The 26,634-nt window shown below is 36.5% G+C and overlaps 1 protein-coding gene across 5 annotated transcripts in view; it reads left to right on the top strand.

Moving 5' to 3' along the window:
* Window positions 1-26,634, top strand: part of PTPN3 (protein tyrosine phosphatase non-receptor type 3) — a 126,353-nt gene that overhangs the window by 67,830 nt on the left and 31,889 nt on the right. For all 5 annotated transcript variants that reach the window (XM_082753587.1, XM_082753586.1, XM_082753588.1 and 2 more), the window contains exons 12-18: window positions 1,311-1,483; window positions 3,155-3,289; window positions 4,283-4,459; window positions 16,737-16,760; window positions 18,938-19,136; window positions 20,068-20,145; window positions 20,968-21,024. In XM_082753587.1, the coding sequence (XP_082609713.1) occupies window positions 1,311-1,483; window positions 3,155-3,289; window positions 4,283-4,459; window positions 16,737-16,760; window positions 18,938-19,136; window positions 20,068-20,145; window positions 20,968-21,024 (843 nt within the window). The remainder of the gene's footprint in view (window positions 1-1,310; window positions 1,484-3,154; window positions 3,290-4,282; window positions 4,460-16,736; window positions 16,761-18,937; window positions 19,137-20,067; window positions 20,146-20,967; window positions 21,025-26,634) is intronic.

The following is a 26,634-nucleotide window of genomic DNA, read 5'->3' as shown; positions in this document are numbered from 1 at the left end:
ATTTGATTATCCCAGCCAAAATGGTCTGTAGTTCCATTTTGTTGTTTGATTGTGAACAAACAAAAGGACCATGCAACTAGAAATTAGGATGTTGTCCAGGTGGGACACTGATTTATTGCTGAAGTCTGTGGAAAAGAGTTTTATTAGGTTTCCAAGTCATTTAATAAAGAGGCTTTACAACCCAAATCCTGATGTCCTCCAAAGTATGAACTAGAAAGAGAGCTTTACCAACATGGCCACCTGCCTAATTATATGTTTTGATATCAAAATTAAGACATAATTCCAAAAAATAGCTGCAAAGGATAAACGAAGCTGCAAGCTTGCTGTATTTTTTTTTCACTGAAGTGCTGAGATCGGATAGCAGTGAACTCAGGTATCCCCTTACCTTGCTTATTACACATACCTTTCTCCTCTGTGCTTTACACTTTGTTCTGCTTTGTTTGTGTTAATAACTGCATTAGCTAGCCAAAGCTGTAGCTTGTGCAAAACTCTCTGGAGCACTGAGACCTGCAATAGTTCAACAAGTGCTGTAATTGTCCAGCGCATAAATGTGGGTGGTACAATTATGTTACACCCGTGTATCACTGAGCACTGAACTTGTAAGTTTGTACGGGGAGACACAAGCTTTCCATTCTGCTTCCTTTTGATCTCCTTATTTTGACCTTGTGTTATCATCCAGAAGACAGGATTGGATTTGAAAAGCAGTAGCAGCAGCTCTAGTCCTTCAATTGCTTTTATTTCCCCAGAAGTTAACATCTTTAGTATCTTCTAAAAGAATATAAGGCAGATGCTTTTTGCATTCTAGCTCTTGAAACAACATTTATATGAAGTCTTATGTGAAGAGTTTGAATTCAAAGATAGATTTTTTTTTTTTTCATTTCTACATTGCACCCTTAATAAAATGGCTAAGAGATTTGTTTGTCATAGGAGGTCAAGATCTGACTGGAAATCTGAAAATCTGCTTAGCTGTTTAGTATTACACTTACATATGCAAAACCTCTGGCACTCTAGACTTAAATATTTCATTAAATTAACATTATAATGATCAGGAACTGATTGTTAATAATATTAATGTTGCTTACACTTTTAAAACATTCACTGTGGAATTTTGAATTTTGTATATTCACAGGGCTGTTTCATCCACCTCCAGCTCAAAGCCTACTGTATGATGAATTTTTGTTTTCCTAAATGTAGTTCGCTTATTTAGGCTAAAAGTAATTTCATTGTTATTTATATGATAGGTTTATGACCTTGTTTGCTCTGTTTGATCTGCTTCTGTGTATTGAAACATAAATTTTCTTACATTACAGAATGAGTCCAGAGAGCATATTGTTGCCTTCAACATGTTAAATTACAGAGCATGCAAAAATCTGTGGAAGTCTTGCGTAGAGCATCACACATTTTTTCAGGCAAAGAAGTCGCTACCTCATGAAAAAAAGATACTGTCACATTATTGGACTCTGGGTTCTAGAAATCCAGCAAAGTAAGTATTGTGTGAAAGCATGTTTTACATCGTAAATGGGGAAGGGAGGACTTGTGTCAGAGATAGCTGAAGTTGGAGTTGCAGAGCTCAGTTCTGCTTACTGCTGCATTGGTCTTTGTAAACTGTTGGATAAAATATGTATCTTTTTTTCCCTTTCTTTCCCCAACATGTTTTCATTACAGTGGAATATTCATAAGAAGTTATTGAATATAAGTATGTTTTACTGGTATTTTTTCAACTTGCCTTTTCAGTTTAAGGCATAAAAACACTTGAAAGTAAATATGTTATGTGGCTAATGATCCAATAAGACAGTTTGCAGAACAGATTTGTTTTGAACTGTTTACTCCTTATTGTTATATACACAGTTTAATATGTTAGTACCATGCTCTTCAGAAATTGCCCTAATTGAGTACCAGGATGCCAATTAGTGACATGGAGATGAATATATTTTTCCCATCCAAACATTGAAGATACCACTGTCATGACACTTCTTATTGTTTATTTGCTTTGTTGACTTCTGCTAGTCATTGAGCTGGTAGTTTCATAATGGTATCACAGATCTAGTTCCTGAAAAGTCGTACTTCAGAGCCTGTCATATTGCATGAAGTTAGGATTGACTCTTCCCATATGCACCATCTGGGCTGGAAGTCTTACATCATTATCCTCTCTGAGGATAATGGTTTTGGACAGTTCTTTAGTTCTTTGGTTATCTGTACTCTGTGTAGACTTTCTGAAAAGCTGCTTGTTTTGATGTTTTTTGGAGAAGTGTTTTAATTTTCTCTCCGTTATTTTTGCAGTGTGTTCACTTCACTGTTGTTCCTTTTATTTAATTTGTCTGATTATCTTTTTCATACTTGGGCATAGATTCAGATTCTAACTGATGTCATCATGCTTCAAGTAGCTTCCCAGACTTTGTGGCTGGATTTTCATATTCTCATGTCTCTTTTAATACTGCATAAATTTGTAGCAAGGGAGGGGACTAGCATTGCCTGTATATTAGGGCAGTAAAGCCACAAGGGTTGTCCCAGCCACAAGAATGTTCATAAAATTCTGTTTTCCACTGGAGTGGAATTTCCATATTTTTACCTTGTAGTAGATCATACTAAGTGTTTAAACATCTGTATTTTGAGGATTAGCTCCTTTATGGGTTGTTATGAACTTGTTCTTCCGATGCTGATGGTATTGAGGAGGTGACTTTCTCAAAGCTTTCTCTAATGGTGCATTCCTGTAATGGACATGTCAACCAACGTGGCATCATTCTGGAAACAGTATATATATATATTGTTAAAGTGGTTCTGCACTGTTAAGCCACTAGTGAAATGTCTATAATCTTTTGCCTATACTTGAATAGTTTTGTCAGACACTATTGGTTTGGTGCCAATATAACATACCAAATTTCCTGTTTTTCCCTCCATCTTCTTGAACACAATTAGGTTAAAAATAACTCTCAGAGACGGTTATTTTTACCCAGGTTTTTAATTAGCATTGTAGCAGGGATGAACAGTTTTATTGCCATGAGTAAGGGACAGCTAATGGCTCTGTGACTGAGGGATAAGAACAGGGGACTCTTTAAAACATGAATTATGAAATTGACTTTCAAAACGTATTTTATTTCATTGAATTTTCCTATGCAAAATAATTAACAAGTTTTTATTTTTGTTTTCTTTTCAGGTCTGTAAACAGCCAGTACTGCAGAAAAGTCATAGGTGGGATGGTTTGGAACCCATCTATGAGGAGATCTTTATCTGTTGAGCATTTAGAGACCAAAAGCCTTCCTTCTCGATCCCCTCCTATTACCCCTAATTGGTAAATCACGTTTCAGCCTTTACCCTCCCTTCCAGCCTCCTACCTTTTCTAATTGTATGTATTCTAGCAGACTAGTTATGTAGTGCCTACGTACACATTTAAATATGCTGGTATTTTGAGAATAGATATGATGACAGCAGAAGAGTGGGTATCATTTACCTCCACATCAGCAAAGTTTTTGATAGTGTCTGTAAAAATGTTCTATCCACGTTATGATACTTTGTTCTGGATAGGTGGACAAACAGATTAAGAAAAAATACGGGTGGGGTGGGGGTGGGGGGTTGGATGACTGCAATAATTTCTACCCTACCTGAAGACTAGTAACAAGTGGAGTAACAACCTGGATATATTAACAGAAGCACAGATGGTAGATCAAGGAAGTGAGTTATCCCCATTTTGTTCAGCATTCATTAGACCTTCATCTAAAATGCTGCAAACAGTTTTGGGCCCACCAATACAAACAGGAGTGAGCTCAGCAAAAGCCAACAGCTACCAAGACAGCTATGGGGCCAGAGCACTTCCTCTGTGAGGCTGAGATAAGGTATTAGGAAGAAATTCTTTATTATGAGGGTGGTGAGGCACTGGAACAAGTTGCCTAGGGAAGTTGGTGATGTCTCACCCCTAGGAGGGTTCAAGGCCAGGCTGGATGAAGCTTTGGGCAGCCTGGTTTAGTGGAATGTGTCCCTTTCCATGGCAGGGGGGTTGGAACTAGGTGATCTTTCAGGTCTCTTCCAACCCAAGCCATTCTATGATTCTACGATTATAACTTCAACAAGTCCAGGCAGCATTTGGGGGACACATGTGTACTGAACCTAGCATACCATAACAATTTTTTTAAAAACTGATATATCCACTATTTAAGATGAGACCTGTGCACCTAACATATAAAGACTTTAGGACATAGATTGCAGTAGGATTGAAATCACCTTGAAAGAATTCTACATGCTATTCAATTACAACCTACCTACCTGTATTCATGTTCCTTTTTTTAAGGCGGAGTCCTAGACTACGTCATGAAATTCGTAAACCACGACACTCGTCTGTAGATAACCTTACAAATGAGATTACCTATATTACTGAGACAGAGGATGTTTTTTATACGTATAAGGGCTCTCCAACATCAAAAGACAGCGATTCAGAGTTCTCTCAGAACCGTAGTCCACAGAGGAGGTAAGACCTTCAGCAAACAGTTCATTGCCTATTTTGATTTAAAACCAAAACAGCTTTGGCACAAAACAGTCATAAGTTATAATATTAAAGTTCTCAGTAGCTGAGTTCTCAGTAAAATTAAAGAAGACATGCCTGTTCGTACCTGTAATATCCCATTTCCAAGTAGCTTCTGCAGCCCTTTCTGACCTGTTGCAAACTTTCTTTCTTTTGGGGAACCTTTATTGAACTCTTAAGAGTTGATTTATGTTCCCCATTATCAGTCCCAGCTGAGTTGAAAGACTTACTGCATTTGATTAAACATGCGAACATAATACGAGCAGTCATCCATCTTTCTCTTTCTCAGAGGAACTGTAGATTGCCTCTCTGAAGGCAGTCTCTTCTTTTCACCTTCAGCTACTTTGCTCTGTGCCAGTTGTTCTCCCTTGTGGCAGTCTAACCACTGCTAGGTTTACGTTCAGGACTTGAAGCTCCTATCTTTGTACAGTGATTATATATTTGCTTATATATTATATTCAATGTATGTCTTTCCTATTACTTTATTCATGAGTAACTTCATATTAATGCAATGTTAACTTAAAAATAATAATAAATGTATCAAGGCATTGATCGGTCAATTTCAGAAAGAAAACAGAGCTACTTTGCAACTTTCAGATGGGAGAATACTGTGCATTAAAATGCAGCTTCATTTATAATGTTATAAAAGGAAAACAGTTTCTGGTGGCCCCTTATAACTCAAAAGCATGATGTATTTTGAGCAGCAATGTATTAGTGCAAGTTGAGAAGAATAACCTATCTCTTTGATGGTGTGCAACCACTAGCTGTGGCTGCAAATCCTGGACATGAAGTGTTTTCATCGTATTTGAAGACAACGTTATTGTTACTACATCATAGCAGAGAGGTTTCTATGAAAGAACTGAAAATTTAATGTGTTGTATGCATATTTGTAGCTTGTCACTGTGGTCTTTGAAAATATTTTTCTCTTATTCTTATTGGAAGTCAGAGGAACCGTAGTACTAGTAGTATCAGTAATAGCCATAATAATATATGTGATGATGCCTCTAGATGTTATAAACAGTCATAGATATTAAACCACATCTTTCCTGTGTTATGACGTGCACAGGCAGATTATACATTTGCAGAAGTAGTTTTAAAATAAAGTCAATGAGAGGAAGATCGTATGAGGAGATGATGAGTATAGAAGTTGTAGACAAAAAAATAAAAAGCCACTCTATGTGACTGTGACTGGTAGATTGTGTCCTGCCTTCAACTTTCTTGTTGCTTTTATTGTTTTTTCTTCAATTTTCTTTTTAGTTTTCTTCCTCTGCATTTTTTCTCCTTCCTGTTTCACCTTTCCTATGTCTGCTGAGAGTGGAGGGAGAAAGCCTGTTTTTGAAGGTATTTCTCCCAGTGAAAATAAGGCATTCTAAAGTTGAAAATAGCACGTTGATTTCTTTTCCGAGCAGTGAAAGATTCTGCTGTATCACTCACTCTGGAGAAAACTATGTTATAGAAAACTAGGTTTGTATGAATTAATAAGTTATTCCCAACGTATTATTTGTTTCTTTGGAATATTTATAGTATTTGACCCTATGCAGAACTGCAAAAATGCTTGCATAAATCTGATGAACTGTTAGGCTTCTGTGAAATAAAATGATCATTAATACCTCAAAAATTGAGGTCAAATATACAGTAACCAGACAAATAAAAAAATGTTTATTCTCTAAACTGAAATTTCAACAGTTTATATTAATCCACATTCCGATTTTTTATTCTTATATGTTCTTACTTTAGCCATTACTTGCCTCACTCCGTTTGTTGAAAGATAAAAAGTAAAATTTAGTCTACATGTGTGGACAAACCTTTCTTTCTCTGAGTGCTTTATTGAAAGAGCTATCTACCAGCTAAATCTGCTTTATAAGAAAAAAGCTTAACTAAAAAAGGGCAGGTTTAGATTAGATATAAGGAAGAAATTCTTTACTGTGAGAGTGGTGAGGCACAGGCTGCCCAGAGAAGCTGTGGATGCCCCATCCGTGGAAGTGCTCAAAGCCAGGTTGGATGGGGCTTGGAGCAACCTGATCTAGTGGGAGGTGTCCCTGCCCATGGCATGGGGTTTGGAAACAGATGATCCTTCAGATCTCTTCCAACCCAAGCCATTCTATGAACTTGCATTTCTTTAGTATTAAGTATAGACAAACATTTGTCCTAGACTTCTGGAACATTTCAGGAATATTTAGTTTTTAACTAGCAAACACCGTACAGTGTACTGATAAATCTTTTAAAGCTATCTTACCTATTTTTGCTGTGCTTGTCTTTAGTAGATTTGAATTGACGTGATTGAAACATGCTTTAGATAAATACTGAAACTGAAAATCTGTCATTGCTTTTCTTGTAGAGGAGGGCCAAGAGTATCTTCTTATTGTCCTGTCATTGTCTTTAGAGTGCTCATTTTTCTCCCAACCTGCAGTCTCATGTTATCAAAAAAAGGTGTTAATTAATACTGATTATAAATGATGCATATTTTTGATGTGAAGAAATAATCCACAACAATGTGGAGAGTTACTAGCAAGCAACTGTAAGACGGTGATTTTTAATCGCTAAATTGTTAGATCTGGAACCTTGAATCTTAATCATATAGCTGCCTTTTTTATTATGAAATATGTTTGCATCAGTTTCATTCACTATCTGAAGCTCAAGACTGTTCAAGATGCAATTAGCACAGCATATAGCTATTTATTTTTCAGACTGCCGTGAGCATTTTAGGGATAGGGGGAATGGCAGAAAGTTATTGCTTGTTTTTACTTCAGACCCTGGGTAATGTTTTAAGTCATTTTCCTCAAGACACAATTACCTTCAAACTGTTCTGTTTGCTTTTGGGGACACATTTATAGATAAAACTTGTGTATCAAGACTTACTGTGTACTTAATCCTTCCAAGGCATGCTTGGAATCTTGGTGGACATTGGAGTTTCAGAAGATAATGTTGCTGTCAGAGTGTATAAACATGCTCTAATTTCCCTATAAACCTTTTTTTCCTCCTGACAATACCAAGTATAATTATTTTTAATCGATTTTTCCTTGCTGTATTTAATCATTTAAGGGTGATTTAAGGGTCTTAATCAGTCATGTTCTATTTTGTTTCTAAAAACCAGTGCAAATTAGAAAACGAATTATGGGGAACAGTTCTTAGTTTAGAAGACTTGAAACATATCAATTATTAATATCATCTTCAATTTCTTCTTCCACTTATTAAATATATTGTACTGTATCAACATGTCAACACCTAGAACTGTTTCCTGTTAAGTAATTAAAATAACCATGCTGGACATGAGGGCCAAGGATATTTTTTCATTTATTGTATTGTTTCCCTGAAGAACACGGTGATCGTTTTAAGAATGTACTTTGAGTGAATGTTCTACTTTCTAAATACAATTTGAGGAATATCCTACAGGTTGTGGCTGGAAAAAAAAGACAATTAAAAATTAGAGTGAACTTTGAACATAGGCAAACTACAAAAAAACAGGGCAAGCTTGTCTTTTGTTTTGTACTGGTGTAGCTAGACTGCTCCTGCTACCCAAATTATCTAAGGTACTATCATATTCGAGTACAATTTGAGGCTGAGCCATAGACAAAAGAAGCAATTTTTCTCTCTCAGATTAGAGTCTGCAGAAAAGATTGGAGCTATTACATACATATTATAGACAAAAAAAAAAAAAAATGCTCTAATCCCAAAGGAACATATATTAAAGAGAGCTTTATTCACAGGGAATGAATAGGTTTGCTTTTCCAAGCCACGCCATCTCAAATCACAGCTGCATACAAAACCTGTCATTAAAGACAGTGCTGAAGAGGACTTCAAGAAGACTTTTGTTTAGTCCAGGGCTTCCCAGCCTTTGTGAAGAAAACTTCCCTGTCAATTTTTTCTCCTCTTGCTTGCTGTGCTGCTGTCCGTCTCATCTGACTGCTGCTGCCACTGCAAAGTTAACACTGATGCATGCATGGAGTCTACACTGACACTTCCCAAGCCTAATAGGTTACTTTGTTGTTATACCACACTTTTATCATTGCTGTGCTGCCTCACCAGTTCAGAACAGGTAATTTAGTCTATCTTCTGACTATATCTTTGCTAGCTATGTTCACTACATTTATCCTATGCCTGCATACATACATGTATATGCATTACTACTATTATTTTGTTTTTCAAATGATTACAAGAATAATACTAAAGTAAAACATACTATTTAGTAAGTGTGCTTGTTTGGTAACTCTTTTTCAGTTAAAATTAGCTTTCCCTAGTCTTGACTTGAGCTTCCCTGGAGGTGTTTTGCTCTTCATTGATTTGCATTTTCTTCACTGAAGCACTGCTGTTACTGACTTGCTACACATCTCATTTTAAGCAAGATAGAAAATCCATTTTTTTTTTTTGTTATGTTACATATCTTCAGAAGTCTTTAAACATTGAGGTATACATTAGGGAAGAGCTATGAATATGAAGGTTTATGGCATCCCTTTAAGATAGATAGAAAAAAAATTATATGGATTTATTATTTCTAAGGTCTGCTGAAAAGCTGCTTTAATTTATTTTTTTTTTCTCCTGAAACTGTTTGTGTCATACCAACAGGCTACCAGACATGAAACTATCCTGATAGGTTGATTTGTGAAATGGGGAATCTTGCCTTTGGGAAAAAAATATTCTGTGATAGATCTATATTATGACTCGTTATTTCTAAAGGCAGGCTGATGGAGTTGTGCAGGGAATTCTTTTCAATTGCACTTTTCTTCTTTTTTTTTAAACCTGCTATGTACCTGAAGATTATCACTGTTGCAGTCTTTCTTCATAAGGGTACCCTTGCAGCTTCCAAATTTGGAATGAGGAAAACTTCTCTGGTAGTGAAGAACGAATTATTACCCATTTGTCTTTCTGTGACATCAACACAATCTCTACGCTGCTGTGTCATTTGAGGGCAAGAAGCTATAGTAAAAATTAAGTAGTCCTATTGAATTATGATATTGTTTCAGGACCGTGTTAGGATATTCCAAAATAGCTACAATTTTATTAGTAACCTTCAAATCTATGTATTTAGCTGGAGCAATAGATTGATTACATTATGGGATCATAATCTAGCGTGCTTGATCTTATCAAGATTGATCGTGTCAAGAAACTAATTTTTGTCTTGACACAGCACTGTCCATCCCCAGTGTAAAATCTGTTTCTCAGTATTGACATCTATTAAAAAAAAAAAGAAAAAAAAAAAGTAGCTGATATATGGGGAATGTCAACTGAATATCTATCATACCTAGTAGTTTATGTGTAAGATCCTTCAATGCTGATTTGAAAGAACCTGGCATATCCTTTGCCTTCTATTAAGGAAGAGAAAATTAAAAAGACTAAAATGAGTTTGCTTGTTTCCTCATTTTGTAGATGTAAATGGTTTGGTAATACATATTTTAAACACTTTGTGATCTTGAAATCACAATGGCCAGGGGTTGCCATAAAAAAAAAAAAAAGAAAAAAAAAATAGAGGCTTTTAACTCAGTAGTATTTAGGGAGCTTTGAACTTCATTTTTCCACACAGGTTTCTTTCTTTTTTCTCCCTTCTTGCCCCCAACAGTATTACACTGGAATTGTTAGTGCCTTAGGTGTGACATTAATGTTCACACTTCATGGTGAAATGGAAAGCGGAAGTAAATGTTTGAAAAAGAAAGGAAAAAAACGGTGAAAGCCATTGTTTTGTTAAATGTTCTTAACCACAGAGGACCCATCTGTGGGAAGGTGCATGTTTTTCAGCCTGTGACTATGAAATGGGAGGAGTATCCTCTACTCATGCCCATATTTAAGTTTTTAATCTAGCTCTGTGGGAAGACCGTGTCATTGTTACAAACACCCACGCTTCCTCCTTCACTGAATGTTGTATCATTAAAGTTAGCTGGTGTTTCTTTCAGAGATGGCAAGGCCCTAGAAGTGAAAGGTTAGTGAAAGAAATGAATTTTTTAGTGGTTCAGGGTAATGTTATTCATGTTACTTGTATGAGACCAATTTGTCCTTTATGTAAGGAGCAGAGTTTCTTTGACCTTGCAAATTCAGGTTTAATGGCTTATTTTTTAAAAAATGTATCTATGCCCCTACTATAGGTTTGTTAATGTAGTGTATGGATTGTTAATGTAGTTGTTGCATGCTCTTCTAAAGCTTCGTTCATGTTTTTGAATACACCTGAGTGCATGTTAGTAAGAATGTATAAATTCAACCACATGTACTAGGTGCTATTTTAGAGAAAAAATAACTGAGTTACTTTGAAAAGAAAAGTATCCCAGTTAAGCGGTGTGGAGGGTGTTAGTTAAACTATTCGGTTTCTCTTGTTCCCTGTGTAATGAAATAAACCAAGGCTTTAGTCTGTTTGCATAGGAGCAACTGATTCAGGAGGGTTTTTTTCGAGTAGGCTCTGCGGCCTAACAACAGATTAGCTTCAAAGTTCTGTTTAATCTGTATTTCAGAAAGAAGACTTGTAAAACACATTTCGAAGAGACATTCAAACTCATTAAAGCATAAGGCAGAAAAACTGACAGATGAGGCCTTGTATAGATCTTGTACTTATATTTAAAGACTTACTGTTGATTAATCAGCAAAATAAACCTGGCTAATTCTTCACAGATATGAGAAGAGGCAAAAGGTTGGAGTGAGGAAATCAGTCACACATTTAAGTTATACTGCCAAAAGAGGTTTATTAAGAATATGGAGTCAGTCTCTTCTTGGAAGCATGCAGCAAATATACATGTGAGGTGTTGGACCCAAGTTACCCGAGGAAGTGCTGAAAAGACACATAGAAAATAAAATTTGTGCTGAGCTTGGTTTATCCTTCAAACATATTCACATAAAGGTTGAGGTGTTTCTGTCCTTGGAGAAATTAAAATCTGAACAAAGACATGAGCACCCATATCTAACTCAGTTTAGATGACCTCCCAGGCTCCTTTCCAACCTAAATTACTTCAATTCTATGATTCTACTTACTATAAATGCAACATATTCCTGCATGAGCTTTTTCCTTAGTTAAACATGCTTGCCAAAGCTATTAACCTCTTTAACTTACAATCTAAAACTATCCTTTGCTGGTGATGCAGAAGGTATAAAGGCTACAGTCCCAGAGTTGGAGGGGAAGGAAGCAAAAGGTTGAGCTAGTATGCAAAAGGAAATTCATTGACATTATGCTATGAATTTCTGGAAGTGTATATATGCTCCTAGTGTAAGTGTGATGTATCATCTGGCAAAGTTATTGCATTGAAAATAGATTTCCTGCACTTAGCCTGCATTAGGTCAATTCTTTCAGCTTAATGTTTTGATAAACTGTAGCCACTTAGTGAGATTTGGTAAACTTGCTATGGGAACACATCATTATTTTAACTAAGATACTCATTTTTGTATACAAAATTTTTAAAGTGCTGCCATTGATGAAAGTGCCCTTGAGATGTATCCAGCTAAGTTCCAGTAACTACTACCTTGGTATAAAATTGCAAATATTTTTAAAGAACTTAATTTAAAATGCTTTTTTCCTCAGTCTTTAATCATATACAACCATGCTTAATTCCTCATTGTTACAAATCCCCTGCACTTCACAAGTCTGTCGTCCTAGTTCATGTACTTCAAACTTTCTTAAGGAAGATGCCCTCCAATGCAAGGCAGAGGATCTCAGAACATTTCCATTTCATTTCCCTTAACCTTGTCATTCCATCACTTACCATTTGCATCCTCTTCATCATCTCACTTGAACACTTTTCTGAGGCTTTTCTATTGACTAAGTTAATTAAATGGTTTATGGTCAGTAGAGGAACTGAAAGAATCCTTTCATTGGAAATGGAAGCAGCTTATCAACGTGGATGTTTGCAGCTTACAGAAAATCACTGAAACACTCATGTATACCATGAAGTCTACAAGTTTTCTCAGTAATGGCATTCAAATGTACAGCACAAAGAATCCATGTGGCCTTGCACAGTTTTTCTGTTCACAGAAATGCTTAATGTTAACTGTGCAAGTCATTCTGTAGGTAAACTTCTCTAAAAGGCAGCAAAACATGATGCTGTAAATATCTTGCAGTTAATTGGTTCATGAATAATGATCCTAGTTTAAATGGGGAGTTCTCAGAAAAGAGATAAATAGAAGTGCTGGCGTATTCGGTCTCCCCACCCCTGCAGGTGTTAGGAAGAAAAGAAGCTTAAAGAACTTTAAGAACACTGCAAGGGCAAAACCTACAGATGTTTCCTTCAGTTGTTTGTAGAGAGGGAGTTTTGCTACAGTTCTATTGTTTCAGTTGTCCCTTTTCTCTTGGGGTTTGTCTTTAGCTTATCATCATCAGTTCTCAGAATAGCAGAATTCTCTGGTAGGGCACACAACTGTGGGAAGGAGGGGTCTTTCCTTGAGACTTGACACAAAAGGAGAGTGGGATTTTCACAGCAAAGTGTTCTATTGTAAAGATCATCGCTGACAGAGCAGTCCATAGTGAGTGAAAGATTGAAATAGCATCTTTTTAGACATATTGTGGAGTAAGGAAGAGGAATCACTTGTAGTTTTCATTTGTTGCTTGCATGTTAGCTGATCCAATGGAAAGTTTAATCTCCTTGCAAGGAAGGTCTCTCTTTCTTGATGAAAAGGTTGATTGGTTGGTCTGGTGAGTGTTCTCTTTTATTGACTTAAAATATGGGGCTTGTTGCATGTTGTTAAATAAGGAAGATAAGTTAGTAAAACGTGGAATACAGTATAGCCAGAAAAGATGATCTCAATATTCCTGTTCAAAGTACTTTGTCACACTGGTGAATAATTCACTGCCAGAAGTAACATTTCATTGAGTTGCAAAGATAAAATTCTGCAGCTATAGCTTGCTGTCCTGATAAGAACTTTATGAATGAATACACAGCACTGATATATCTTGTAAGGATTGGATATATCTTGTAAGGATTTGGTCTTTTTCTAGTCTAAGTTTTTGGTTACCTTTTTATATTTTAAAAGGTTGCAGAATGATTCAGTTACTCCTTCAGATGGATATGTTTGAATTAAAGTACAATAATTCAACCTATAAATCTTCAGCAATATTACAAAGGATTATATCCCACATTTAAGTCTCCAGATATTTTATTAAGATAATTGAGAATCTGCTGTGTGACTATATGAATGGAAGTGCAAATTGTGTTTTTGTCTCAAATAACCTGACTGTCCTGTGTTGGAGATGGGAGATATTATATTAAAACAGGGACATTGTATCAGAATTTTATGTTATGTAGGCTTTTTTGTTTGTTTGTTTTAGGAGCTTTCACCTGGGTTAACATAACAGCTTGAACTCTACAAAGAATTTGGTAATAGAGCCGTATCTCTTCTGTGGCACAGCATAGAAAAATACACAGCTTCATTGTTCTTTCCCTCAGAAGGAAATCAATTAGCTCAAACTAAAATAAATTCTATGATTCTTTATTTTTAGCATGACTTCCAAAGGAAATAAGGCTTATGTCATCGTGTTGCCTGTCTGTGTTCCTTCCCACTTCAGAAAGTCTGGACAACTGCAGTCACATCTAATGTGGGGATGGAGCTTTCAAAGATGCTAACTTTGTTTTTTACGAGCTTAGTGAAAACCGGTGTATAGGTAGAAAAAACACTTGATCTTATCTTCTCTCACTGAGTAATTCCATTATGAGTTCAACAGTTGTCTGTACCTCTTAGATTGGCTGCTCAGGCACCGTGTGTGTGCATGGTGCCAAAGGATCTTTTGTACTGCTGGCAGTTAGGGAGTACAAGTATTGCGAGGATTGCAAACAAGAGAACTGAAGGTACTTGTGGGAGCATGGGGGAGAATGTCAGTGGGATCCCAAAGGTGGGGCATGAGTGCAGTAAAGAAAGATGAACAACAGTGTTGTTGTTTGTTGTTTTTTTGTGTTTTTTTTTTTGTTTGTTTGTTTTTAAAAAGTACACACAACCCAAACTTCCACAAATTCTTATTGAATCAGGTTCACTCACCATCTTTGCCTCTCAAGGAAGAATTTGTTCATCTTGTAGAATAAGGAAACTGAACTAGAATGAACCTTTTATTTCTACTGTAGTTTTTACTGAAACATAGTACGTGATTCTTAATATTAGGGTTGTTTTAGAAAACAACATTTGGAAAATCTAACTGTACTGTGAATTGCTTCCTGTAATTTGACAATTCAGCTCTGCACCCAAGCTGAACTGCTTGTTTGTATTTTTCCAGCATGGAGTTGTATTGCTTAGGCTTTTTGGTTGCTACTTACTAAATTTGTAAAGCTCTGTTCTATCTGCCATACAGACTTTAATTTGCAAGCACTTTTTTTGGGTAACCTTTACTTTCAAATTGATTATAGTATCATACTTATTATTTTAATTGATGTAATATGGTTTAACTCACTGCTTCAGGTGGTTTCTGATGAAGCTCTTCAATTGCTTCAGAAAATGCTCTATGTTATAACTTTTGATACTTTTCTCCATGTAGAGCTGCTAAGTTTTTGAATATATTTGCCACACTTAAAAAGCTATCTAATAAAACAGACAAACAGTAACATGATCTCATTTTACAATCTGACAGTTAATTTATGTCTTCACTGCTGAGTAATTATTGTGATGAAATGTTTAAAGGAAAAACAGTAGTAGACAGTACTTAAGTCCCATTCTTTTAGTAAAAAGCTGTGCTTATGTTTGTTGGTTAACTGAAATGAGTAAGATAACAGTTTTGACAGAGCACTTTATCAAAAAAAATGCCATAATTTGTGTAGCTAGGTTACTAAATTCAGGAGAAACTGGCAAAGAAATACAAACTTGAGGCAAGTCATTGCTTTGCTTTGTGTGACAGGGAGTGATATATTCATATGTGGCTTTCACCAACAAATTTTCATGTGATAAAGCTTGCTGTAAGGCAAATACCTTGATACCTTGACAGTTTTAGCCTCCAGCTGTGACCACCTTCTGGAAAGGAGGCATCTTTTGGGGACTGTTAGCATTAGGTCAGAGGTTGGACTCGGTAATCTTGAGGTCTCTTCCAACCTAGAAATTCTGTAATTCTGTGATCTGAAAGGGTAATTGTGGTGAGGGGCTGCTGTCCCAGCAATGTACCTGAGTATCAGGGCTTGTTCCAAGCAACAAAGTCTTTCTGTTTCCTGAGGTGTTCATGACAAGTTTGTGGAAGCAGAAATGGGAGAGGAGTAACTGGATTGTAAAGGAACTGGACAGTCAGCCTAAGCAGAGTGGACTATAACTTTCCTTATTTTGTCTCTTTTGCATGTTTTATAGAATATAAGAAAGCCAGAACTGCTCCCTAATATGATTAATTGCTTCTATTTCCAGCCTCTATACTCCATTTCAGTTTTTCTTTTAAGTATGTTTGAATAAATGACAACTTCAGAAGTCCCAGAACTGCTAATTGTTGGTGGCCATGCGAGTCTTCTTAGAAAGCATCACTAAATGTTTGCACGATTTTCCAATACTTTTCCTAAGCATCAGTTAGCCACTTCTGAAAACAGAATATTGGGTTAGATAACCAATCCATCACAATGTACTGGTTCTTGCATATTTTTTCCCCTCCTCAGTTTAAGCAAATTGTTTTTTCTAGCACAGCAAGTTTTACAATTACCTAGTTCTTTCACTCCTGGATGTGAGCAAAGAGTAGACTTTATCCACAGCAGATGCTGTGTATGAATGTTATCTTGATAATGCTTGAGGACTCTGTTATAATCAGCCAAGCTGCTCAGCAAAGAGCCCTAATTAATTGCCTTTCTTTTCTGTGCTGGATTGTCCTCACCTGTGTAGTCACTTCTACTTTAGCTATGCTTTGTGTTAAAATTCCCTGTCAGCATCTGGTCTGCTCTTACGCTAAGTGGTGCTTCTGAAGCAGCCTATGCTAATTTCTCCTTACCTACATGTAAAGAAATATAATCAGTGACATCTTCAGGCAGCGTGATCCACAGCTAAAACTTCCTGAAATGCTGTAGCGTGTCCTGTTCAATAATTGCCTCTGTAAGCTCCAGCGTAGTTGACGTTTCAGTAGCAGATGCGTTGGCTGTCGTTGGGCTTGTGCCAGAAGTGGAAGTGAGTAGTTAGAACTGCCTGGTGACTTTTTTGTTGAGTGGTTCATAAATGCCATAATTGCCTGATTCAGATCTTCTGCACAGGATTAAGTATTCTCTAATTTTCTGTGAACACACCTTTTGGCTTACACACTGGCATTTTTTTTATTAGAGTTTAGTTCCTGTTTTCCTGAAGATTTAACTCATGTTTATTTACTCGTTTTTAACAGGTCATCGGAACAAGAATCACCAAAGTGAGTTTTCTTTAAACTTTATTATAGATTCCTTAGCTTTAAGCTATGTAACAAAATACATAAATTATTTTTTCCAAGTACTTATTTTTATAGTTTGAAAATCGAAATGGATGTGTAAACCAATGAATATTATAAAGCTTTTATTTTTTTTTTTTTAAATAAGATTTTGGATCAGGATGTGGGAAGTTTTACTTCCTAACATGACCATAAGTGCTGTTAACAAAATAATAATAATTTTAAACTGTTCAGTATAACCTTTTGTAAAAGTTTACTGATGCTAAAATCTGCTGGTAATTTTATCTCGTGACTTTATGTAGTGCCAGGAAGCACTAACTGAAGTAATTTGTCATGTTCTTCTGGTGGTGTTAATTTTTTCTACACTGGAAGATCATTAGGAGCTATGCTCTCAAGTTGCAAGTGAATATTTTCTTAATAACATATGTTCTGAAAAATGTATTATGATGTGTTTACATATACAGTGTTCCTGCTTACTTTACAATGACTTCAAGAAATAATGAAAACCTCTTGGAAGCTACCAGATTAAAAAAAATAATCATAATAGCATAATTCTTTTTTTTTTTTTTTAAGTGTCATTATTGTTTGCCAAAGTATTTTCAGATTATTGAAAGAGCCAAGTGAATCATGTCTCCTGAAAAACATTTCCTGTGGTAACTGAAAATCCTGCAAAAGTTGTACAAACCATTTAATTCACATTGCCAAGAACATGTAATAAAACTGAGCATCAAAAATATTAAGGCAAAACCACATTTGCCAAATGACATCTTTCAACATAAGTTGTAGTCAGATTTCTACAAACTGAGAAATAAGTGTTTGCATTATTATTAATGTTTGCAGGTCCTGTATGTTAAAAGCCTACATTACGTTCCTCTGCAGTGTAGTTCATTGACAGCTAGCAGTGGCCCCTGGGAATGGTTCAGAAAAGCTCACGTATATGAATAGAATTGCACCAGAGCAGAGACTGATGTTGGAATTCACAAATTTCAATGCCAGGGTTTTCTTCTGATACTTCCTCTCTTTGAGGATTTAATGTTGCTTTTAGGTATGGTGAAGCAGATAATGAATCACATACACTCTGTAAAAAAAACTAACATCACGTGCTTCCAAGGATCAAATGTACTTCATTTCAGTGTTGGGTTGCCCAGTAGCAGTGCAGAGTATTGCTGCAAACTGTCCTGCCACTGAGCATCCATGATGCAAGTGCAAGGTCAGTCTGCAGTGTGGCACATCTCAGTTTGTGCCATACACAGCACTATACGTTAATGATAGGACACTGTGTCTAAGCTGCACCGAGCTTTCCCAACACACAGATTTTCACAAAGTATTGTGTAGTTTTTGTGAAGATGGATCTTTTATCATGTATGGTGAGTTTGATCTAATTGAAGAACAATTTTAGTTGTATTAGAGGTCTGCATTTCTTCCCCTTCAGAAGAAATAACTGTAGCTGAGTGAACATTTGAAAGGTCATGGGGCACTACCAGGCAGCTTGTCCAATTCTAAGATATGATGTATTCATTTACTTACTGTTTTCTTTCTTTCTTTTTTTTTTTCATCGTTGAATTTTAAGGTTCTTGACCCATTAGTTCAGGTCTACACTTCCATTTAATTCTGGGTCCTTCTTCATGGCTATAATTACCTCAAAGACAGAATATAGTACTGTTATTAGCCCTGTCAAGGTCACTTCATTTCCTATTTCTCTGACAATTTACCGTGGCTTTTCTGCAAACCACCTTCTCGCAGAGAGATAAGGTTGAGCTGGCACTCATGTGAGTGGAATGAAAAAGAGTACTTTGCAAAAATGAGTGGAATCACAGTATACAGTTTTCATGGGTAGGACTGGAGTGCCTTTCCCCTGGGGCTCAACTCTCATTTCCTCCACGTTACTGTGATTTCCTGTACCACTTCAGCATTGCCTTTCACTGCTAACCTCCAAGTAATTTGCTAAAAATGTTTCTGCTACTCAGTTTTGTTTTGTCCCTTCTTCTGGACATCCACAGATCAAATAACTGTTACTTTGAATGGCAAGAAGTGTTAAAATCCAAGTATGAAATTGGCTTGCTCTTGGAACCGAGCAGTACGTTTGCATGTTTTATGCTGTTTAACATAAAAATCTGGATAACTATACCTTCCTAATATTTATTTATTTTTCTTAAACAAAGGAACGTATTGGGAAATAGTCCAACTCGGAATTCTCTGACCCATACCTCACCTAAAACCTTGGCTCAGTCTCCCAATGGAGTTGGTAACATTTCTGGCTCTTACCCTTTGGAAGGGGTGGATAAACACTTCTTAGAAACATATGACAACATTACAAAAAGTAGCTCAACAGAAGATTCCGGTCAGTACTACTGTGATAAGGTATGTTCAGTTGCATTCTTTTAAAATCAAAACTGGTGCTAAATGTAGCTTTGAACTGTAGATTTAGAATCCACATAAATTGTGATTATATCCTGGGATGAGCATGTTTTATGCGGTAATAGGAATAAATCTTCTTGCCTTATTCAAACGTATCTAAAACTCTATATAAAATATGATAGGCAGGCCTACCAGCTACATTGTTTTCCCATAGTGTCCAGGTTTCTAGCAGCATTTGTAGGGAATCTCTTAATGGAATGGGAATCCTTGCATAACTCAAGTGGCTATATGACTCAATAGCAGACACAACTCTGTTTTATCCCAGGCATCTCCTCTCTGGGATGGCTAAAAATCACGCTTTCACCAGGTGCCCCATGCTAGCTTTATGACTGCAAATCATTCCTCTCCTTTTCTCCAGCCTCTTCCAGAGGTGTGCTTAACAACTTTCTAATCTGCCTGTCCAGTAGCTGCCACCAAGTTTTAATCATTCCGGCTTGTGGATCTCCTGCAAAAGATATCGTGTACCCTTTTAGAGGAGAAAAGTTGAAGAAAAAGAAGTAACTTCATAATACTTAGAGTAAGAGTGCTTCAAGGGTGTTGTACCTATCTTTTTTTTTTTTCCTTCAGTCACCTTTAGCAAGGACAACACATTGAAAAATTTAATAGGTATCAATTGGAAAAGTTAAGATGACAGTAACAGTGTTAGTGCAGAAAAAGCAAAGAACATATCCACCAATATACATGCTGCTATTTTTACAATTAAAGGTTACAATTGTGAGTGTATTCTTTAACCTTAACTTCTTCCTTTTTAAAACACGGATTTACATAGAGTATTCTTGTTCAGCATGTCTACGTTTGGATACACTATATTCTTATTTGCTGCTGTCTTGTTTTAAAAACTAGAAAAGTTTGTTGATTTTTCTGTATATTACAGAATGAACTAATTGAGGGAGAGTTACTTTTGGTGAGAATCACACCAGATGAAGATGGGAAGTTTGGATTTAATCTAAAGGTAAAACACCAATCTTTTGCTTATTTTTACAGGATTTATGTAGATGATTTAGCATTATGAATACATTTCATTTTTAATGACCATGACATGTTTCAAAAGCAAACTGCCTATTTTGCTGGATAAATGTGGACTCCAACATTTAATTGAAGGTATTAATTTCTGGAAAAACTTGCTTCTGTATTATAAAACAAGTTAAATAGTTGAGTTTGTGATACCTTATTGAATATACCCATAAAAAATCACATTGGAGAGATGAAAATTAATTAAGGAAGAAAATTGAAATAAGTATTGATTTCTGTGTAAATTTTTGACATCCCCTCACTGAAATTCTATTTAAAAAGATAGAGTAGTGTAAACTAGCCATAATATCAAAATCAGGGTCGAATTTGATCATTTTGCTTGAGGCATTTTATTGGTGGAGCAGTGGTAGCTTCATGTAAAGGGAATAAGGGAAGATAGCTGTCTGGAACTTTGCTACCTGACCTCTTGCAAGTTCATCACAATATTTAAGGATACTGTCCACTTAGTGAGTACAAACGTTGAATTAGGCTAGGTCGAAGAGTAGGATTTGAGTAATGGTGCATTTCATCTGTTTATTGCCTGTTAAAATGTACAGGCAGGCAAAGACACTGGTTTTAGTTAACTGGAAAAAAACACACACGTCTCCTGACATTCACTCATCAAAATTCAACCTAACTGACTTACATGTACAGTGATAGAACACTAACTTTATAAAAATAAAATTAAAATAGGCAATTGCTTATGTTTATAATGTACGTATTATAATGATACATTTATAGTCATTATTTTCTTCATCTCTAGGGTGGTGTAGATCAAAAAATGCCATTACTGGTATCGAGAATAACTCCAGGATCACCTGTAAGTAAATTCTTACCATTTTTAATCTCTCATTTATTACTTCTTCCACCAATGTCTAGTGTTTACTCATAGGAATTTGGAAACACACAACCAGTATGAAATAATAGATGAGCTGGGTTTTTTTTAGAAATTGATTTGACCAGTGTTTTCTTGCGCTGTGGATGAAAAGATTGGGAATTGCTGAAAGCATGTTTGTTTCCCCTATCATCTCAAAAAATGCATCTTAAAATGGCTCTGGAAAATGGAAAATGTTTGAAGAGGGGCAAAAAGAATGGTTGAAGATGCAGAACAGAAGTGAGTAGTCTGGGCCTCAGCAGCCAAGAAAAAAATAAATGATTTCAGAGAGATATGGCAAAGATCTGCAAGGTTTTTTGGAGCAATGTGCAACAGGTAGCAGGGGATTCCATTAAAAGATGTATGGAGTATCAAATCAAGTTTGTGAAAGTCAGGTTGAAAATGAATGAATAGTAGTAGTTCTTTGGGCACAAGACACCTATGAAACTCCTTGACAAAGGATGCTGTGATTAAAATAATTTTGTAGGGTGGTTAGGAGAGGATAAATGCTTGAGGGAACAACCTGTTGACAGCTTGTTGTGGTCTGACTATTCAGTAACTGAAGAAATCCTTAATGCTAAAAACGCTAATAGGATGGGGGAATACGGAGGGCAGAGCAGGGGTTCAGGAGTGGGGAGCAGAATATGTTCAGACATTGGAATGAGTTGCCTAGAGAGGTGGTGGAGTCACCATCCCAGGAGGTGTTGAAGGAAAGGTTGGATGTGGTGTTTAGGGACATGGTTTAGTGGGTGACGTTGGTAGTAGGGTGATGGTTGGACCAGATGATCTTGGAGGTCTTTTCCAACCTTAGTGATTTTGTGTTTGCACTCGTTTTGATATGGATATTTGATTATGGCAATGTTTCTGGACTACGTGTACATTCATCAAAATCAGTACAGCCGTTGAGTTCTTACGCTGAATTGTGAAATAATGATATAACACTAACATTTTTCAAAATAAGTGGTTCTTAAGTTTGTGAGGATATGCATCTTATATTTTTATTTCACTCACCTTCTTCCAAAGTATATTTCCCAACTCTCATAAAACAATCTCACTGTTAACTTGATAGGAGATAGTTCCAACTTAAACTTACAAGTCTGTTGTGCTCTACATATTAGAGACTCTTGAAATGTGATAAGCAGACACAGGGCTGATATCTGAATGTCATGATGTAAATCTAGCTAAAAGAAATTGTTTGAGAACTTGTATGCTGAAGCATTTAAGATTTGTGGCTTGACTTAACGCAGTACACAGCACTCTGTTATGAGCTACAATATTTGAATAGAAAAGTAATAGGAAATTATCATTATAACTTGAATCCATAAAGGGAAAATGAAACAGACCTTAAGGGTTTGTGTTCAACCTAGCAATCTTCGTAAGGGTTATTTGAGATATTGAAGTGAATATAAGACAAGCAGGCTCATTTCACAATTTGTGAAGGAAAGATGCTTCTCCAGAGGCAGTGGTTATCCTTTGGCCGATCAGATTGTCTTCTGGGAAGTATGGCAGTATTGATCTGTTTTTCTCTTTGTTGATTGGAAAAGGACTGTAATTCTAACTTAAAGGCTTCATTTAAGCATCTCCAATTAGTAACTGTAGGCATAGATAGAAGTGACCAATTAGCTTTCTAGACTAATAAAGCAACAAGTGAGCAAGTTATCAAGGGTCAAGGAATAAACTGGAAACTTACACAACTTACACAACGCAGTATTCAATATTCAACAGCAGTGTTATATAAATCACACCATATTACATGAAGAGGAAAAAATAGAGAGCATAACAGTAGTAATGTTGATTATATAGTTTTCCATAAACTATATTTCACCTTCTCTTGACTATTTAATAAAATGTAATTGATATTTGAGAGTTTACGTAGTTATATGGAATGCATTTTTGGTTTACTTTAGCTTCATAGAACATCAGAGATGTCATTCCTTTATTGTATTTGCTGCTGTTTCAGCTTGTTCTGGATTCACACATTACCAAGCAAATTGTGCTCAGGGACACTATTTAATAATATTATTTGCCAAGAATATTTATGAGGTTTGTAGGTTACTTTTTTTTTTTTTTTTCAATTTTCCTTCAAAAAGATTTGTCTTTTTTTTTTTTTTTTTTTTTTTTTTGTGGAAGAGAAGAAACTGTACTCACAAAATAAGGCAGTATTTTCCCTTTGGAAAATAAAAAAAAGGGAAAATAAAGTTGTGTGGGTTTGTTTTTTAAATTCCCTTCTACTACAGCAGTAATCTAGATTGCTAGAAAAATTTGAGGACAGAATAGCAAAATGAGTTGCAGGAGAGCATAAATCTAAAGAACAACAACTTCTTGCAACTGGTATTTTTTTTTTTTTTTAACAAAATTTCTGTACTGTTTTTTTTTTTTTTTTTTTTCCTCCCACAAACAGTATTAATGTCCAAAGGTGATAAAGAAGTAGTTATGGTTGTATTTAATAAAACTTCTGACTGAAAAATAGTATGCATGCTTCTTGGGGCAATAACAAAGTGATTAGCATAAAATGAAACATTGGGTGTGTCAATAGGACAGGAAGCCTTTGACATAATTAATTGTCTGAAAAAGCTCTGTATCTGAAAAATCTACAAATTATGCTTACATGGAAAGAATTAATTCCCCTTTGAGATATATTTTATACAGTCAGATGATTCAAGCAAGAGAGCTGAGGCATTAACATGTCACATGATTAATATAGCTTCTTTGAGCATAGATATTCATCTTCTCCTGTAATAAAGAATAATAGCCAGCAACCAGCCAAGAATTCTAAATTATTGACAAATGTAGGAACTCAGAAACCATTCCTTCTATATTTTTGTTGACTTCTTGATGCTCCTAGACTGACCAGATATGGTCTGTATGACTGATACGATCTTTATATCGTTTATCTTCTCAAATATTACTAACAGCATTTTAGAGAGATTAAATCAATTGTTCATAGTCGCATTCTTCAGTCTTGCCTTCATAAATTATACAAAGTATGGAAGGGACTCTTCTTGGGAACTGTGAATACCTGGTTAAATCAGTGTTGAAGGACACCGTTGCTGATTATAATTGTTCCTCTCTTTTCATGTCTTTCGTTCATCATTGACAATCTTCCATATCCTTTTTTCTTTAGAAAAAGTGGGGGAAAGCAATCTTAATTTTTTAAATTGATTTTTTAATCAGCTTTTCTATTTGGATTCTTTTCTTTTGCATACATCTTTGTTTTCTCTATCTTCCTTCTCTTCTCCCTTATCTGTTTTCTGGCACTTACACACATTTTAAATTTTCTTTAATTTTACTTTATTTTCTGACACAAACGGTTCCCAATTTATTTTCATCTCCATATCACTTTTTTTTTTCTAGCTGTGCATTTTTCTTCCTGTTGGTTCTATCATTATCACCTCTCCTTTCTGTCATCTTCTGTTTTTTACTTGGTAATGTAGTACATCACTGATAAACTTAGTTCAGGAGAGTTATCCATGCTTCCTGCAAGGTATAACCAGGATCAAGAGGAAAGGGCTAATTTAAGCGTCTTGTTCACATTTTGTTTCTTGATAGGACCAATAACATTGGATGAACAAAGTTCAGGGAACCTGTGTTAGCATGAAGGAAATAGAGGGAATAACTATGAATACGGAAGAAGAGACTGTAATGGACTTAGGTCTCATTTATAAAAGATTTTAAATGGAGTATTTAAGTATATGATTCTTGTATAGCTGGGTACTTCCTAGACAAACTGAAAATTGAGATAGCAATGAAAATAGAATTGTTATGTAAGTTGATGCTCTTGTCAAAGGTTGTCTTGAATATCTCCAAGGTGGGAGACACCGCAAGCTCTGGGCAGCCTGCTCCAGTGCTCAGTCACCCTCACAGGAGGGAGGCAAAAAAAAAAGTGTTTCCTGATGTTCAAATAGAAACTTCCGTGTTTTAGTTCGTGCCCATTGCCTCTTGTCCTGGCTCTGGGCACCACTGAGAAGGGCCTGGCTCCTTCCACTCTGCACCCTCTCTTCAGGTATTAATATGCATTAATAAGATTCCCCACTGAGCCTTTTCTTCTCTAGACTAAACAATCCCAGCTCTCCCAGCCTTTCCTCATGCTCTGATCCTTTAATCAGCTTTGTATATCATAGAATCATAGAACGGTTTGGGTTGGAAGGGATCTTAAAGATCACCTAGTTCCATCCCACCTGCACGGGCTGGGATGCCACCCCTAGATCAGGTTGCCCAGGGCCTCATCCAGTCTAGTCTTACCTCCAGGGATGGAGCATCCATGGTTTCTTTCAGCAGCCTGTTCCAGTGCCTCATAAGCCTCTGAGTGAAGAATTTTCTCCTAACCCCTAATCTAAATCTCCCTTCTTTTTTGTTTAAAACTATTCCCCCTTGTCCTGTTATTGTCTGCCCAAGCAAAAAGTTGCTCTCCAGCTTTTTATATAAGCCCCCTTTAAGTGTTGAAAAGTTGCAATAAGGTCACCCTGGAACCTTCTCTTCACCAGGCTGAACATCTCCAGCTCTCTCACACTTCCTTCACAGGAGAGCTTCTCCAGCCCTCTGATCATCTTCGTTGCCCTCTTCTGGACCCTCTTTAACAGCCCCACGCCCTTCTTGTGCTGGGGGCCCCAGACCTGGACACAGCACTCCAGGTGGGGCCTCACAAGGGCAGAGCAGAGAGTGACAATCCCCTTCCTCCATCTGCTAGCCGCTCCTCTGTTGATGCAGCCCAGGATGCAGTTGGCCTTCTGAGCTGCTAGCACTCACTGCTGGCTCATGTCGAGCTTTTTGTCCACCAGAACCCCGAAGTCCTTCTCTTCAGGGCTGCTTTCAAAGAGTTCTTCTCCTAGTCTGTACACTGACTGTACTCACTCATTCCTGGGATTGCCCTGGCCCAGGTGCAGCACCTTGCACTTGGCCTTGTTGAACCTCATTAGGTTCACATGGGCCCACTTCTCAAGCTTTTCCAGGCCCCACTAGATGGTGTCCCTTCCTTCTGTTGTATCAGCCACACCGCTCAGTTTGGCATCATCTGCAAACTTGCTGAGGGTGCACTTGATCCCACTGTCTATGTCGTTGATAGATATCTTAAACAGTACCAGTCCCAGGACAGACCCCTGAGGGTCTGTCACCAGCCACTTGTCACCAGCCTCTACCCTGATATACAGCTATTGACCAAGACTCTCTGGGTGCAGCCTTCACGTTAATTCATCACTCAAGCCAATATCATCATTCTGGCCATGGCTTGAATTACTTTGTGCAGGATGCAAAGCTAAGTGTGCTAGCAAGTGTGGCAGGAAAATAAGCCAAACAAATGCTAGAGTATGGAAGATAAACTAAATTGCTGTATCCAAGGCAAGCTATAATGCAAGTTTTCAGTTGTAATGGGAAGAACCGTGTCCTAATGTTCTGTGCAGCACAGGTAGGTAGCACTGAAATGTGTTGTAATTGCATAGTACTTGAGCATCATAAATCAAATACTCACCTACATCAATTTATTAAAACTCTAAGTGAATGAAATGGGTATATCATTTGATATCTACAAATTAAGAATCTGATAAATATCAAAAATACAAC

The sequence above is a fragment of the Aythya marila genome, assembly GCF_965140915.1.
Source record: "Aythya marila genome assembly, chromosome: 2".
Lineage (NCBI taxonomy): Eukaryota > Metazoa > Chordata > Aves > Anseriformes > Anatidae > Aythya > Aythya marila.
Note: the sequence above shows the minus strand (reverse complement) of the source record. Positions and strands in the feature narration are given on the sequence as shown.